Source organism: Xiphophorus couchianus, chromosome 20 (genome assembly GCF_001444195.1).
Source record: "Xiphophorus couchianus chromosome 20, X_couchianus-1.0, whole genome shotgun sequence".
Taxonomy (NCBI): domain Eukaryota; kingdom Metazoa; phylum Chordata; class Actinopteri; order Cyprinodontiformes; family Poeciliidae; genus Xiphophorus; species Xiphophorus couchianus.
The window spans coordinates 15,399,658-15,416,010 of record NC_040247.1 but is presented as its reverse complement, the minus strand read 5'-3'; the positions used below and the strand labels follow the sequence as shown (position 1 = coordinate 15,416,010).

Genomic DNA, 16,353 nt, shown 5'->3' with positions numbered 1-16,353 from the left:
AGACCTTAATATATATGCACGTTTATTACATTTTATTTATAGAGGGGCCGAGGGAATTAAGAGAAACAGGTTCTTTCAGGGGCAGAGAAATGTTGAGCTCCACCAAGAAGAAGCAGTCGGTGGCGTGTGGACTTTATTTTGAAAATCGCTCCCGGAAGTCAGCCTGCCACATTTTTTTAAAACGAGTATCTCCGAGTCGTGGGATTATCTGTCTGAGACAGTCACAGAGGTGGATCCATGACAAATCCACCAACGAACACCAGTGACTGTGTGGTAACAGCCCTGCTGCAGACCAGACCTGCGGCTTTTTAACCCATACAGGTGAGTTCGGTCAGGCCGAAGCCTGCCGCCGTATGGCGCGTGAGTTTAACTTTCTTACGTTTCAGCACGCAGCAGACGGTTCTGTCTCTGTAATTCAAACTGATGAGATTAAACTAATTCAAGTGGATTTTTAGATGTTCTTATGCAACACTGGTTTAGATGTTTCGGTTCTGCCTGCTCGTACCTTTTGGTTATTATTTCACATTAGGGCAGGTGCTAGCTAGCTCAACACCTGGTGCATCAGCCCGCTGACGCTAACCTGCTGCTCCTCTGTTTACATTGTTACTGTACACAACAACGTGGCTGGCAGAGATGCAGATGCAATCAAAAGAAACGCAGCTTATGTTTACTGTAGCCTTGCAACATGCATACTTTTTTATATATATATATAAAAGTGGCTAGTTTAAACAAGTTGAACAAGCATAATATGAATCATAGCTTACTCATTGAAACTCCACCACTCATAAGAAAGTAAAAAACAAAATATAAGAAGAAAAAAATCATTTTACAATAGCTGTGCTGTTATAAAAGTACATCTTCATCATTTAAATAAGAGTTTGCTGACCAAAAAAAGGCAAATTTCTCTTTCTTGCATTGGTGATTGAAATGTCAAGCACTGAACAAGCTGACTTCTTTTTCATTAAAATTGACATCTATTATTTTTAGAGTTTCTAAATGCATCAGTTTATAATAGTTCCTTGATTGTAAAATTAGAGAAAGCTAGGCTAGAAAATGAAATCTGAGGACCAAGATAGGCGGATATATGTTGAAAATGAAATGCATTAATTTGTCTTTGTTTTATTTAAAAATATTTGTATGAACATTTGAACTTTTTTTCCAGTTATTTTGAGGAAGAGCAGTTTAGTTATATCATAAACAGAAATAAAATGCAGGATATAAAACATTAATAATAGTATCTACATGTTTTTCTTTATTCGGTGTAACCACAACTGTCTGTGCTTCTTAATAACACCAAAATAATGTTGGTCTTTTTTGTCACTGTAAAAGAAACTGTGCTAGAAATAATCAATTCTTCCAATTTGAACTGAACTGGAGATGGTCAAACTTGTTAAATTTGTTGATTCTGATTGACAGTATTTATTGTAATGACAATAAAAGATATTTGCAAAAAACAACTTTGTTTTTAATATCCTGCTCTGCATGTAGTCAGAGCTCCTCAAGCAAAACTATTTCTCAGTAGTGTAAAAAAATATTTCTTCTGCTGTCAGGAAGAAACTGTAATAGAGAGAAAGAGTTGGAGGTAGAGGGAAAAGAGTAGAGCGCGCACAAGGGTGATTGACAGCGCTAAGACCTTCCTCCTGGATCTGATTGGTTGTTCCCAGTTAGCACTGGGAGAAGGCAGAGGAGCTCGTTTTTTAAATTTTTTTTATTTTAAACGCATCATCTTTCTCATACCATACTGTTACGACATGCTGACAGTTTCAACAAATGTCTAAAGATATATATATATGTATATATTTATAAAAGTTACACTCTGCAGCTTTAAGAAGGCACTTCTGAGTTTTAGCTTTAAAGCTAAACTACTTTGAGGCTAGGTGAGATCTGTTTGGTGCCTGAAAGAAGCTGTCTTTATGTGTCACCATGATTATTTCCACAGGAGAGTTTATGAGTTAAGGTTTTATCTCGCTTTGGAACATTGATTTATGTCTAAATTAAATCTGTTTCATCTTCAAGGGTTCAAGTATGGGTTTGTCATTCCTTTTGGTCTTGGCTGCCTCTGTGATCCTGATCAGACCGGAGACGCCTGTAACCAAGGTACAGAACGGATGGTAATCTGCTTTTACTATGTGCAGTTGAGGTTGTGCAGCTTTATTAATCCAAGCCTGGTTCTTTGCTCACAGGCCCTACATCATAACTCTGTGGAGTGCTGTGGAGAGAAGCAGAAAGTGAACAATTCGTGCTCTAATGACACTCACTGTGAACCGGGTAATGTGGGAGTGTTCATAGTTTTCCACATTCCATCACATCACAACCACAATCTTCAATTAGCTTTTTTTTCTTGGGTTTATATGTGACCAAGTTGAGAATAATTGTGAACTGGAAGAAGAAAAATACCTTTTTTTTTTTTTCAAATAAAATAAGAGTGTGTCGTATAGTTTGTATTCAACACCTCGTGTTTGTAATTTGTTAAATCACCTTTAACTTTTGTTACAGTTGCAAGTCTTTCGGATTATGTCTCTATCAGCATTGCACATCTAAAACTTACATTCTTTGTAAAATAGCTCAAGCTCAGTCAGATTTTTGAGTCTGCAGATTCTCAGTTACATCTAGGTCTGGACTTTGACTATGCCATTCTAACACATAAATTGGATACAAATCATACTATTGCAGCTCTGGCTGTATTTTTAGAGGTACTGTTCTGCCAGAATGTCAAACTCCACCTCTGCCTTGAGTCTTTTGCAACCTATATCAGGAATGTCAAGTTTTCTTCCAAGATTTCTGTGTTTTCACTCCAGACTTCTGTTCCATGTCCTGGCAGGAAAAGAAAGCTACTGACATGTTTCCGCTTTGGGATGTTAATTGTGGTGTTACTGCTATGACCATATGTTGTGTTGAATTTTATTTAGTGGCATCACTTAAACAGGCCTCAGATTTTTAACAGGTAAAGAAATTCAAGACCCCTTTTGCTGTAACTACCAAAAGAATATATTGAAGCTTGGTATTCAAGGGGTTTGAAGATCTTTTTTAATATTCTTTCTTGTGCTTGTGGAGACTTTAAAATTTTAACAACATTAAAGCAAAAACTTGTAGGGTAACGTTAGTTTGAATATTAGCTTATTATAATTTATTCTATTCTATTTGATTTATTATCAAAGATACTAAATGCTGAAATACTCACTGCTTATCTTCTGCAGGTTGCTTCTATCGTTTGCTGGAGAACAGCAACGTGGTCTGCATATTCTGTGACTCTGCAGCTGTGGATTTGGAGAATGTAACCGTTTGCACATACAGTAAGAGCTTTTTAATTCTAATTGTTCAGAGTGAGTTTTAATAGATATATATATAATTTGACTTTTGTTCTTCTAGACTACACATTGGAGCGTAAAAACCACACAACAGTAACTACTGTCATTCCTAAAATTGGTAAGAAAGGTAGACTAAAACCCGTCTCCCAGGTTCTGAGTTCTGGCAGCGTTGTAAGTGGGGGTTGTTTCCTGTTTTTGTGCAGGAGGCCCAGGCGTGGCGGCCTCCGTTCTTCTGGGAACTCTGTTGATCAGTATGTTTCTCATTCTCACTGTTGCCTCCTTTTTCTACCTCAAACGCTCCAACCGGCTGCCTGGTTTCTTCTACCGGCGAAACAAAGGTGAGTACAAGTCTGCTCAGAGGAAAGACTCTTATGAATCGGCTCTTAGTATTTTTTTTTATCTTATGTATACCTTTTTTACTATTTACAGCTTTTATATTTCAACCAAGTGAGACGGTAAATCTTTCTTTTTTCTTCCAAACATTTTAATTTAACATTAGAAATCATAAAGAAGCTAATGGCTTTTTTGTTTTTATCCCTTACAGGCAGTTATGATCCCTTCAGGTAAGATGACTGTCTGTAAAGTACCTGTTTTAAGATCTTGCTCAACAGGTTTTAATGTTGTGTAGCTATTAAGCAATGCCTAAAATGTTTGGCTACAGATGTTTTGCAGCAGTTCAAATGTTTTCTTTTTGTTAAGGTTGTGTCAGTTCCTGCACGACTGTTTTCAGAAACAGTCGTGCAGGAATCCAGATTACGTAGCTTTAACTCATGTGAGGGTTCAGTCATTAAAATAATGAGATTGCTCATACGGAGCCTCGCAAAAGTTTTTATACACTTGAAGGTTTTCACATTATACTTGCAACTTTGCAGCGTATTTTCTGTAATGGGTCAACAAAAATACACTTCCCTTTGGATGTCCATCTTTCAGAAAATATTTAGCTCCCTCCAACTTCTTGTCAGCTCTGATCAGTTTCTGGTGGGGAAAAAAACTTCCCATCTAGAGCTGCAGAATTTAACACACATATATCTTCATCATCACAGCATCAGTGTGTGCAATAAATAATATAAACGAAACTTTGATCTGCAGTAGTTGTCAGGAGCTCACATGTAATATTTACGTTGTAATATTCACCTGTTAATTGAGTCTCATTAAATGCCAACACCGGACATGAATTACAGAACCCAAAATGCTGAAGGTCACGAATGGAGGGGAGAAGAAAAGTTGGACTAATCGCAGCTGATATCATCATCCTAACATTTACCAACAATATCTCAACTTGCTTTATTATTATTTTAAATAAGGCTCAGCTCATATCATCATCCTAGGAACATCCATGTGTCCCGATTGGGATGGTGTGTTTGCAGTGATGTGTGTTGTTACTTTTTGCTAGACATGGCCATTTTAAATGTTGCCCAAAGTTTTATTTTAGTTTAATCTGACCACAGCACCATCTTCCACCTGTTTGCTTTGTCCTTAACGGTTTGTGGCAAAGTTTATGCAGGTGTTCATATGACCCTCCTTTGACTGGATTGATTCTTGCCACTGTTTCTTAAGGCCAGATTTTGTGGAGCACAAGATTTGGCTGTTCTGTTAACAGATTGTCTCAACTGACTCTAGCCTTAAGCTGTCGTGTTCTTTGGTCTTCATGATGTTGTTCCTTCACCAATCCTCCAAAGCCTTGCATTACTTTAATTTAACAAATTATTTTTATGATGGTCTATTTCATGAAATCCAAATAAAACAAATTGACTTTGGTGTCTATGTGACAAAATTTGGACAAATTCAAGAAATGCAAATAAATTTTAAGGAGAGTTTTGAGTACATCACACAAGAAACGGAATGCCTTTAAATTAAAAATGAGCACTGCAATGACATTCTTTTTTTAAAAAGGTTTCACTGGCTCTAGTGGCCTTTATTTGATAGTTAATTGACAGGAAAGTGATGTAATGAGAGAAGGGAAGACATGCAGCAAAGGTCTCTAGGCTGGGAATCGAACCTGCGACGGTCGCGTTGAGGACTAGGGCCTTTATATGTGGGTTGTGCTTAACCCCTGCGCCACCACAGCACAACCCAACTTCAATAACGTTCTAAAAGTCTTGCATCTTTAGATTGTCACTACTCCAATATGTTTGCTTCAAGTGATTAAATCGTATCACTCCTCAGCCTTTCACCTGGTTCTGCAGGACAATGCAAATACAAATCTGTTTAAATTAGTCATGTTCAAGCTGAGCGACAACTTTAAATGCTTCGATTCAAAACTCCTAAGGTCAGCAGAAAGTCCTCTGATTTCAGAGCACATTTAATTAAACGCATTGTTTTCCTTCTGCAGGGAGGAAGCAAAGATATGTGAGGAGGGAGCGGCCCTCAACGCGAAACATCACCACGATCCCCACCTCAGCTGCCACTCAGGTGCATAATTTGTAGGAGGAGTGATGGGTTTGGTGCAGGTAGGGAGGAAAGCTCAGGAAGGATCTGAAGGAAGACCAGCTGACTCTGGGAATGTTGGCTAAATTAAACTACTGCTGCTGCTCCTGCCTTCGTATCACTAAGGCTGACACTGTTTGTGTTTTTAACAATAACCTGTCGCACTGATACTCTGAATTCACTGGAAAATCACTTCTTTTTTTTTTTTTAACTTTTTCTTCCAGTGAAAATCTTTAGAATGACTTCAGTTTTTAGTTGACACACTGTTTCCCCAATTTTATTGGTTCATCCCTACTTCCCGATTCTTTTTGTTCCCCCAGATCACTATAATAAATTAAGTGCCAAGTATAGAGAGGGGCATTGTAGACCCTTTTTCAGAGTTGGCTAGTTGTGTTTGAAATGCTTGAAATAGTTGAAAATTAGCTGCTTAAACCAGAGAAAAGCCTGGTGTGTTGCAAACATAGAAAAACTTTTCTATGTTTGCAACACATTTTAAAATAAGCTGTTTTTAATCTGCTGCTTCTGAATATGAGCTCAGCAGCTCCATCTAAATAACTTGGCATATAATAGTTACATTTTTCCTCTAAAAGGGTTCGGCAGCTGCAATTTTTGTGAAGCAAACTGACTAACATTCTTTTTTCTTTTTTTTTTTCTTTTTCTACTGATCCTGCTTGTTTTTGCTTCTGTTCTTGCTTTGTGCACTGATTTTTATTGCTTATATAAAACCAATATTGGTCTTCTGGTGGGTCAGAATTCATCAAGGAAAATTCCAAGAGGCACTGTATGGATCAATATTTCTATCTTTTAATTTTGTAATTTGCGTTGTTGACATTGTATTTATTTTTGTAACCAACTGAGGTTTATCATGTATTCTAGTTGTCATGAACTGCATTCCACTGGCTTTCATAATCATAATATTTATAAGGATATTTATTGAAGAAATCATTGTATCAAATTAAACAACTGAATTTGTTCTGCAAAGTTCAGTTTAGACTCAAACTTATATTTTTAAAACGTAACCTTTGTTACGTTTATGTGCACTTTAAGGTACCAAGCTTATGATGAAAATGTGCTTTTTAATAGAAAAACTCCAAGTATCTTACCAAGTATAGCTGTTTTCTTGTTGTTTTTTCTCCAGGATGCAGCAATATTTTTTCCATCATGAATTCTGTTTGCCTAATATTTAATTTGCCAAATATCAGAAGGAAATAGCATGATAACATTACTGTGATAATTGTGCCATTATGAGCTTTAAACACAGCTGAGGAGCTTTTGATGATGATATATCTGTGATGATTTTGATTTTTGAATAGTATCCAGTGGCCTTTACTGTATCTCTACTCCTCATCTAAGTCTGCTCTGTTTTATTTTGACAACCCTATGGCAGCCATGTGTTTTACTATTTCAAGTCACACAATTGCAGTCGTCACTCCTTAGCTATTCATCCTTTTTGCTACTTATGGCATTTGTTGTACAGTAAAACAAAAGCTTGATATGTGCATATATTGTTTTTATACAAATGGAGTGTTTTTGTAATGTCCTTTTTTTGTTTTATTGCCATGATAAAAGTTCAGAAGATGTATAATTTGCAAAAATAAATCTTTCTCTAATCAAAAGGCTGTATTTTATTTTTTAGAGTTAAATATGAAGGTTCCCTGATGTACATGCAAAGAAAATAAGTTAAGTATTAATGTTTGTATCCACTTGGAAATCTTTATAGTTGTGAATCTAACTTAGGTCTTCTGAAGGTGTAAAACGACCTGATAAATGCATTGTATTGGGATTTCATTGCTCTTTTCATTAACTGGAAACCCTACAAAGTTACATTACACAACTTGTCCAGTTGCAACCCAAAATCTCCAATGTGATTATGTGACCTTCATCCCCTAACAGTTTTTTTTTTTGGACAGGACTATTATTAAACTGGCAAACAAGCCTCATCTGAACACATATTCTGATTCATTGATTATGACTGTGTACTGTCACTTCTTGAACGAGAGCTGTGACACACCTAAAATCTTACTGGCCTGATTAATTTCCTGGTCTAGCTTCTTGAGGTGCATGGAGGAGAGGCTATGTTACCAAGTTGTTATATTAAAAGAGAGAACACCCAGAACATGACTTGTAAACAATGGTTATTGTGCATTGACTCACATGAAATCTTTTTTAGTCAAAAACAGTTATTGTTTGCCACCAGCAAAAATAAAATAATAGTGTACCTTCTTAAAAATATCACTAAAAAAAAATTCACTTCCTTTTTAGAGACTCAACATCATTGTTAAATTGTAGAATTGTCATTATTAGTAAGTAATTACTATTATCAATTATTAGAAGAAGTAAAATGTCACACCTCTGGTGAGCATGGAAAGCTACATGTGACAAGGACACGTTACTCTATTTATACCAGCGGAGTGGAGGGCCACGGAGGGACATGTGCAAGGACAGATGGACATCATAGTTGAAATGTCCAGCAGGAAAACATTGAGAGCTCTTTCACACGGGATGACTTGTCCATCTGCAGCAGGTAGGATCTTCTGTACTGCTTAACACATCAATGAGTTTATAAAGAATATTGCATGTTTCATGATTAATGTAGAACAGTGTGACCTTGCTGTGAGAGCTGAATAGGTTTGTTTATATGGATCTTAAGCGTATTTGTCCCACAGATAAAGCTCCCCGAGTTGTAAAACATGAAGAACATAACATTTAAGGCAGGATTTTTTTAAAAAATGAATATGTGTAGTATCTGTGTAATTTCTTTTGCCCATATCTTGTTTGTTAAGCTGATCTGTTGGACCCCTGCTTTCTTTGCCCCCCCCTACCAGATCATGTAACTTGTTTTCTAAGAGTGGAGCTGTGGGGGTATTTTGGGGTTTGGCATGTGACTGCATTGCTTTTGAATTGGTTTTCTGCTTTACTATTAACAGTAAAACAGGTAATGTTTGCTAGTTTCCAACATGGCAGGTGATAACAACCAAATGCTCCTGTTCTAAATTTAGGTCCATTGTATCAAGCAAACAGCTCAGTCAGAGATCCTCCATTGTCTGTGTATAATTTAATACAGGGAAATTTCAGGTTTAGATAATTATGGAAAAAGAAAACACTTTCATGTCAACTCTTTATTTATCCAATTGTTTTCAGTAGCCTTGTGAAAAATAAGTTCTGAGTTTTGCTGCACTTCATTATATTGCAAACAAACTTATTGTGTTATTAGGATTTATTGTAATAGATCAACACAGGAGTTCATAGTTGTGAGGGAGAAAGACACCCCTAAAATATTCTGTGAAACAATTTGCCTTCAAAGGTCTCTTAGTTAGCAAATAGACTCTATTACCTGTGTGTAATTTAATTCTTGCATAAATTCAGATGAAATATTATTTTCTTTCCACTTTACAATTTTGCACTGCTTTGTGTTGGCCAATCACATAAAATCCCATTAAAATGCAGCAAAACTTGTAGTTGACAGGTGACAAAATGTGAAAATGTTTGGTGAACACCTTTGCAAGGCACTACTTTGCCCATCCATCTACTTTTAAAGGTTTCGTTTAAAAACCCTCACCACTTTTGAAATGTATGTCTTAAATTATTGATAAACATTTCTGTTTATTGGTTTAAAAAGGGCTGAAAACCTTTGGAAATCTGAACCTGGAAAGTGCATATAACCCCAAAGAGCAGTTGATTTCCAATCAGACTGAAACTACGTTTTTTCATTCTCTTTGTTTTTCAGAGTAATGTGAACCCTCAAGCATGGATGATTTGGATCACAGCATTCACATTGCAGAGAATGACTGGAGTAGCTTCTACGATGACAGCGAGGAATGTAATCTGCTGCAGGCCTCGCTTGCCTACCCCGATGATTCCAGCCTCAGCGACTCGGAGGATTCAGGAAACTTCAACACAGGCCAACCGGAGACAAACGGGAGTACAGATAGCAACACTGCCGAGGAGAGCTGCACAGGTGGCATACAACTATTAGGGCAGCTTTTTCAAAGTGATGCAACATGTATGAAACAGGGGGAAATAGGTGTCAGCTGTTCAAAAAGAAACACAATCTCCACAAAGTCTGCACACAAAGATATTGCACAAGAAATTCTGGTCACGACAAGTGACAGCAACACTAACACGCCACAAACAAATCCACCGAGCAATTACAATTCAGAAGGGAGAGGAATGTTGTCAAGAGATGGAGCTGCACAAATGACAAGTGACCTCAAATCCAACAAGAAACCTGACCTACTTTCCTGCAAACAAGCAGCGCCGAGTGTGAGCGAGCCAGACGCCACAGGCAGAGCGGAGAAGGAGCGCTGGTTCGTGACTGTGAATGACAATCTGGCATGGCGGCGAGGGCGTTCTACCTCTGATAAAAAAAAACTCAAACAAAACAAACCTGGTGAGGGAGAAAATTTTCAAAATTCAGATATCAAACGAGAGCGTGAACAATCAAGAGGTATTCAGTTGAACCAAAATAAGGAATCTGGAGATTTATCAGAAGAACCGCTTATTTCTCGGTCAGTTGCAGCAATGAACAGAGACAAATGGGAGCCAGGGAGCTCAGCACACACATCCTATGACAGCTTTTCACCCTCACCGACAGCGTTGGAGTGCTTGCGATGTTCAGAGCTTCAATATGGTGCTGAATTTTCCTCCACTGGCAGCTGGGATTCTGACAGCTATTTGTCAGCTGTTGAATCGGTGGAGGAAGCTCAGCATCCTCTTGAAGAGCATCTCATTAAACACAGCCCTCTGGAATGGCCATTATCCCCAACATGTGACAACCAAAACTTCAGCTTGACTCTCTTCAATGATGCAACAGCAGCAAATTATGATGGTTATGCCACTCCGGAGCCCCTTTTCACTCCTCCATCCCCAGAAATACCAGATGAAAGCTTCACTTATGGAAATGACACATGTTCTGAAACCCACCCACCACCTTCACCATCTGGTGGCTCCCAGAAGGATCAGCTCAGTCCAGATTCAACTCAGTCACTTTGCTCTGCAGCAGACAGCCCAGAGACATTCGCCAAAGCTGCAGGCCAGGCTCAGCCAGTGTATGCAATCTCTGCGTTCTGGGATGAATTGGAAAAACTGACTATAAACGATATTTTGCAGATCAGAATGGGGAGAAGCAGTAGATTAACAGAGGAAACAGCAAGGCCCGACGCAAGCAACCTTCCTACAGACCCCAGCCAAGTTGATCCTCTTGATAGCTCAATGATGGACACATCTGACGCCGCAGACTCAGACTACTTCACACAGCCAGATGAATCCAAGCGTGATTGGTCAGTTTGTGAGTTTTCAACCTCAGATTTTGAGGAAGAGCCCTGGCAGTTTGCTAATTTAAGTAAAAACTCTAGCCCTGACCTTCAAAACAAATCCCAACAAAGTGACTCTGGTCTTTTGTTAGACGAGGACGACTCCACTGATTACGAACGAAGAGAAACCCCCGTTGCTCTAGACCAAAGTCTTGACTGTCAAGATTTCCAAAATATGATCTCCTGTCAAAGAAGGATGACAAAAAGCAGAAGTATGTACAACATACAGGCTCTCACCACAGAGGACGTAGCTCCACTACCTTCTCTTAGTATTGACCAGAACAATTTGCCTCTTAGTGCGGCTCAACCTCTGGAGGCTTTTTTATCCCACACAGACTTACAGGATTACAGAATATCCTTCCCGGAAATCTTTGAGTATTTTTTCACAGAATATGACGACAGCACATCATCACAGTTTCTTTCTGTTCGTGATCCTGAAGAGATATTCGTATCTCGTGTCTTTCACTCTCCTCTCTGTACCTTCAGAGAAGATCCATGGACCTCTCCTTTCCAGTGTAGCACAGAGAAACCCATCCCAATCTTCTCTTGCTCTCGTCCTGCTATCCAAGACCTCACATTCCCAAATCCGCACGTTTTCCTGAGAACAAACTGTGAGGAAGTGGACAGAGTGTCTCCAATGAGACTCATATCTCATTCGTTTTTTCATGGCAGTCTGAACAGATCCTCAGGAGCAGCAGGTGTGGGTGGATCCCACAGTTGGAAAAGTTTTCTGTCTTTGAGGAAAATTCGCTTTCCAGACAAAGGCAGCATCTGCTGCAGCGAGTCAGGTGCCTGGATTTTTCCTGTTGACACTAAAGAGATCCGGATGGGGAGTCAGAATCAGGCAGTAACATCATTCAGTGAGAGGAGAGCTTGTCTGGATTTTTCTCAGGAGTTCAGAGAGCTGGATGAGCAATGCTGGATTTCGGAAACTATATGGACAACAAGTAAGTCCCAGCATGCAACGCTGTCATAAAAAGCAGATTATGTCAGTTGCTTTGAATTTTTTTTATAACAAGCATCACTTCTATAAATACCAGGTTTTCCATGAACTCGCACATGAAAGACATTTAATTCCATAAAATTTTCAGTTTTCAGTTTTGAAATGTTTCAAAACACACAAAAAAACAACTGATCCAATTTATGACTGAATTAGATACTGAAATATGTAATCAGTTAAATCCAGTTATATTGAAAGATTTTGAAATGTCACAGACACATTAAGTGCTCGCAAAAAGTTAGGGAATTTTGACCTTTGGGTGAAAATTGTGGACGTAGTGAAATGTTCATGCTAAAGTGATAATGCGCTGCAAAAGTTGAATGATTAGAGTGCCATTTTTTTTCTTTATTTCAAACATTTTCATGGGGGGGAAAAAACCCATGAAAGCCCAACGTTTTAAATGGTCTAACGTAACTCTGGTGTTTCGTCTCCCTTATATGGATCTGGAGTTTAGTGCCATTGATCATCCAGTTCATCATTAAGCTGTCATCAGCATGGGATGTGGCCAAAGGATTTCCACTGCTATGACTTTCCAGTCTCGGTGTCGCTGTTGCAACTTACTGAGTTGCAACAGATTATGATGGTTAGACACTCTGACAGTCTAAGCTCAGTGTCAACTTCTCCATTAGTGTGTCCTGTTTTAAGCCTAACAATGGCAAGATACACTTCAATGAATGTTAACTGCTTTGTTAGAGGATACCATGTTAAGCAGTTAATTGTAAAATATTGAACAGCTGGGTAAATGCAGTCTAATCAGGATCACCTATAAAGGTGATGGTGTTTTTTTTTTCACCTTTAAATATGATTTAGTCTTCTCAGAGCATTCACATAAAAATGTGATACAAAAAGGAAATATTTCATAATGAACAAATAGCAATGTTTCTGCAATGAAATTTATAAATGAGACAAAAACAGTTTCATTTTTTTAAATCACCAATACACAAATAAATTCTTGAGAAAATTTTTAACCTTATTCTGAAATTTCACCAAGACCAGTTCAGTTGGCCTTGGTGAACTGTAGGCAGAATTATGCCTAATAATGCCCAGTTTGGAAAAATAAACAGGAAGTCCTTAGAATTAGAGACTTCAAGTGGAAATTTGAAGGTTCTCGTCCACCCTGATATCAAAGTCTAATTTGGCTGCTACCACATAAATTACAGTAATATAGATGTTATTTTCATTTGAATATTTCCAAAGGAGTACACAAGCTGTTAGTTAACATGTTCCTGTGGTGTCTGAATGCGAACGAGAAATACATCGTAATTAGCTTTCTTTGTCAATTTTGAGCCTGGCTCCTGAGCATGCTAATAGTTTTCCACATTGCAACCGGAACCATGTGAACTTGGAGATAACGTTGTTCATATACCCAATTTCTCACGTCAGAGATTAAAAAAAGAACATAACATGTGGAGCCACTTGTTCTCTGCTGCTCTGTGTCGCTTCTACTCAGTAGTGGCATTTGATATGGGCAACATGGCTTACTGCCCAGGGTGGCACTGATGCTGTCTGATTTGATGAGAGGAAAATTTGTGTTTTGGAATTATTTAACAAGTGTCCAGACATTATCCCGACAGAAAACATGTTCAAATTAAGTCGAAAGGTGCTTCACCAATTTATTAAAGCTCTGAAGATTTACCTTTAATACATTTAATTGAAGATTTATTCAACCTTGTTATTTCAAGATTTAGTTTTTTTTAAATCTTGGACTTGTTTGTTTATAAGTTAATTTGTCGAGGATAAACATCACATTATGTGGAAAAGGTTTTGAAATGGTTGATCATAGACTCTGTTTTTGCATTTCTAACACCTGCCTTGGTTAACAGGGGTGTGCACACTTTTGAGAGTCACAGTATACAATACACTAATACATCAACTCCATAATGTTACATTTAATGAGATTAAAGTAATTTTCAAATCTCAAATTGATTGATTTGCATTCCACACATGACAAATCTCTCTTTAAAAGTCTATTTTATTCCTCTGACAGAGCGAGAAGGCCTCTTCTCCAGAGTGAAGCAGTCAGACATGTGTTTAGTCTGCATTGCTTTTGCCTCTTGGGTGCTAAGATCTTCTAATCCAGAGGCTGCAGATGCCTGGAAAGCAGGTATGAACCGTTTCCTTTGTCATTCTAACAACAGACAAGTAAATGTTATTAAAGAATAACATTTAGCTGAGATAAAATAATTTTCTAATACTATAGAATCTACCTATTTGCTACATTTTTCTTGATTTTACTGTTTATCAACTACACTGTCATTCTGAGGCACATTGAAACAACCTGCAGAACTAAAACATAGTCATACCCAACAATCCACTTTTGCAGCTGAAAAACATTCTAAAGCAAATACTGACATTTTCTAGGTATTTAGGCTGCAAAAAATGTAATTAGAAGATAACAAACACAGGGATGGATATCAAACTAAATTAACACTTTTAAACTATTGTTCAGCTCTTCTAGCAAACGTGAGTGCACTGTCTGCAATCCAGTACCTGCGGCAGTACATGAAGATGAAGAACCCTCCCAGAGATGACCTCTGACAGGAACACAAACAAGAAGAAACTGTAAACATTCTCACTTGGGTCCACGTTGATTAAAAACACAGAAAACATTCACAATTAGCTACACAGTAGCTGGAGGTTGGTGAAGTAGAAAGGAGGAGTCTGTGTGGGAGAGGAGTCTTTCTGTGAACACCCCATAATACTAAACAAACAAACCAAATAATCAGTTTCAACTACAAGCAGGATTCAGTAAATTAAAAATCTGAATTAGTATTTAATGACTAACCAGTGCTGGCAATGTACATCTCTGCTCAAAATAACATAAATGTGTTAAAAAAAAAACAGTCAGCAAAGCTCCAAATACTTTTAATAACTTTTATGTCTGTATTGGTAAACCATCTATTCCAAATCAAAACATGAAGAAAATATTATTATATGTGTTAATTGTTTGCTGTTTAAATAATTATTTTTAAAACAGATAAAAGTTTGAGCTTTTATCTGAATCACTAAACTAATATTTCACTTTATAAACAGTTTCTGAGAGCTGCTTCACATCTACGTTGACCAACTTTGGTCACCTGTGAGCATCTCGTTGTTGCTCTGTATTTCTTGGTTTTACCTCAGGAAATGCACATCTGATGTCACCCCACACATTTTCCACTGGACTATGGCCTGATTGCTTCATAAAACTGATATTGTGGGTCTGGAACCACAATGCTGCTCGCTTGCTGATATGTTTGGGATCACTGTCTTGTTGAACACACCTGAGCATTTGTTCGTTGACAAAAGGCAATACTTCTTCAAAATTTCTTATGAATTCAAACAAATCCACAATCCTTTGTATGCAAGAAACATGCCCAACACCATAGCATAAGAAATATCTCCGTACCCTTGATATGACTTGACAAAACTGTCTGCACCTCCTGGACCGTAAAAGAACAGTTTTGACTTCAACAGTCCAAAAAAAAGTTGCTATGATTCTCTTTAGGTCAATCAACATGTTCTTGTAACACTTTTCAACTGTTTTTTTAAAGACTGCGCAGAATCCCTGTAAACAGAAATCTTGGAAATGACAAAGGGTGTGCTTTCTTTTCACCATAACAGCCAACAACATAATGACTTATATTATTGGTAATTCTTTTACAATATTTGCAACAACACTTTCTATATTATATTTAAAATGGCCAAAGCTGTTACCGTATTTTCTTTAAACATATTAGTGCATATATTTGTAACGGTTTTGTTGCTGGATGTGTAAAAAAGATAAAAATCAGTTCAATGGTTATCTCAATACCTTCTTGTTTTAAAAAAATGATTTTCCACATATAACTGACCTATGTGACTATTACTGCAATAAAATGTTGCTGAATCAAATGACTGGGCTCTACAGAGCTGGTTTACTGATGAGGAAATTCAACTATTTGATTTGAAGGATGCACCTAAATAATGCAGGACGGTAGCTCTGGACCTGGACACACCTGTTGTAGAATAATTTGTGATCTGATGAAACCACATTTGAACTTTTAGTCCACAAAAACAACATTGAGAATCACCAACTCACTATGCTTGCAGTAAAACATGGTGGTGACACCATCATGGTGTGGGGTTATTTTTCTTTAGGAGAAACAAGGGATTTTGTTGGGGTGGATGAAATTATTGAGTTACAAATTGTAGATGGCGGTATCTCATTTTTGAGTTATTTTTGCTTTTTGTGAAAATTAAATCTATCGATCTTGCTTCACATCTGAAGAAGTCAGATGTTTTATTTTATAAGTATGGTAAATAAGCAAAAGTATGGTTTCACTGT

The 16,353-nt window shown here is 37.6% G+C and overlaps 2 protein-coding genes and 1 long non-coding RNA gene across 3 annotated transcripts; 2 read left to right on the top strand and 1 right to left on the bottom strand.

The window, feature by feature from the left end:
• The first annotated feature begins 161 nt into the window (after window positions 1–161).
• On the top strand, window positions 162–7,351 carry c20h1orf159 (chromosome 20 C1orf159 homolog). The gene is made up of 9 exons (XM_028001984.1): window positions 162–321; window positions 2,017–2,097; window positions 2,184–2,268; window positions 3,198–3,293; window positions 3,370–3,426; window positions 3,512–3,646; window positions 3,738–3,763; window positions 3,853–3,871; window positions 5,641–7,351. Exons 2-9 carry the CDS (start codon window positions 2,026–2,028, stop codon window positions 5,733–5,735), a joined length of 585 nt encoding a protein of 194 aa, XP_027857785.1. The 5' UTR covers window positions 162–321; window positions 2,017–2,025; the 3' UTR covers window positions 5,736–7,351.
• LOC114135065 (uncharacterized) lies at window positions 4,250–14,925 on the bottom strand. The gene is made up of 3 exons (XR_003593534.1): window positions 14,911–14,925; window positions 9,295–9,296; window positions 4,250–5,385 (listed from the first exon to the last, which is right to left on the bottom strand). It is a non-coding gene; the product is annotated as an uncharacterized LOC114135065 (long non-coding RNA).
• On the top strand, window positions 8,143–15,923 carry perm1b (PPARGC1 and ESRR induced regulator, muscle 1b). The gene is made up of 4 exons (XM_028001983.1): window positions 8,143–8,259; window positions 9,463–11,994; window positions 14,035–14,151; window positions 14,497–15,923. Exons 2-4 carry the CDS (start codon window positions 9,483–9,485, stop codon window positions 14,583–14,585), a joined length of 2,718 nt encoding a protein of 905 aa, XP_027857784.1. The 5' UTR covers window positions 8,143–8,259; window positions 9,463–9,482; the 3' UTR covers window positions 14,586–15,923.
• The last annotated feature ends 430 nt before the right edge of the window (window positions 15,924–16,353 follow it).

Excerpts from the sequence above, each read along its gene's own strand:
- c20h1orf159 (XM_028001984.1), top strand. The coding sequence starts at position 2,026 with ATGGGTTTGTCATTCCTTTTGGTCTTGGCTGCCTCTGTGATCCTGATC. Across the intron at positions 2,098-2,183 it reads CGGAGACGCCTGTAACCAAG|GCCCTACATCATAACTCTGT; the intron begins GTACAGAACGGA and ends CTTTGCTCACAG. Across the intron at positions 3,647-3,737 it reads CTTCTACCGGCGAAACAAAG|CTTTTATATTTCAACCAAGT; the intron begins GTGAGTACAAGT and ends TACTATTTACAG.
- perm1b (XM_028001983.1), top strand. The coding sequence starts at position 9,483 with ATGGATGATTTGGATCACAGCATTCACATTGCAGAGAATGACTGGAGT. Across the intron at positions 11,995-14,034 it reads GGAAACTATATGGACAACAA|AGCGAGAAGGCCTCTTCTCC; the intron begins GTAAGTCCCAGC and ends TTCCTCTGACAG. Across the intron at positions 14,152-14,496 it reads TGCAGATGCCTGGAAAGCAG|CTCTTCTAGCAAACGTGAGT; the intron begins GTATGAACCGTT and ends ACTATTGTTCAG.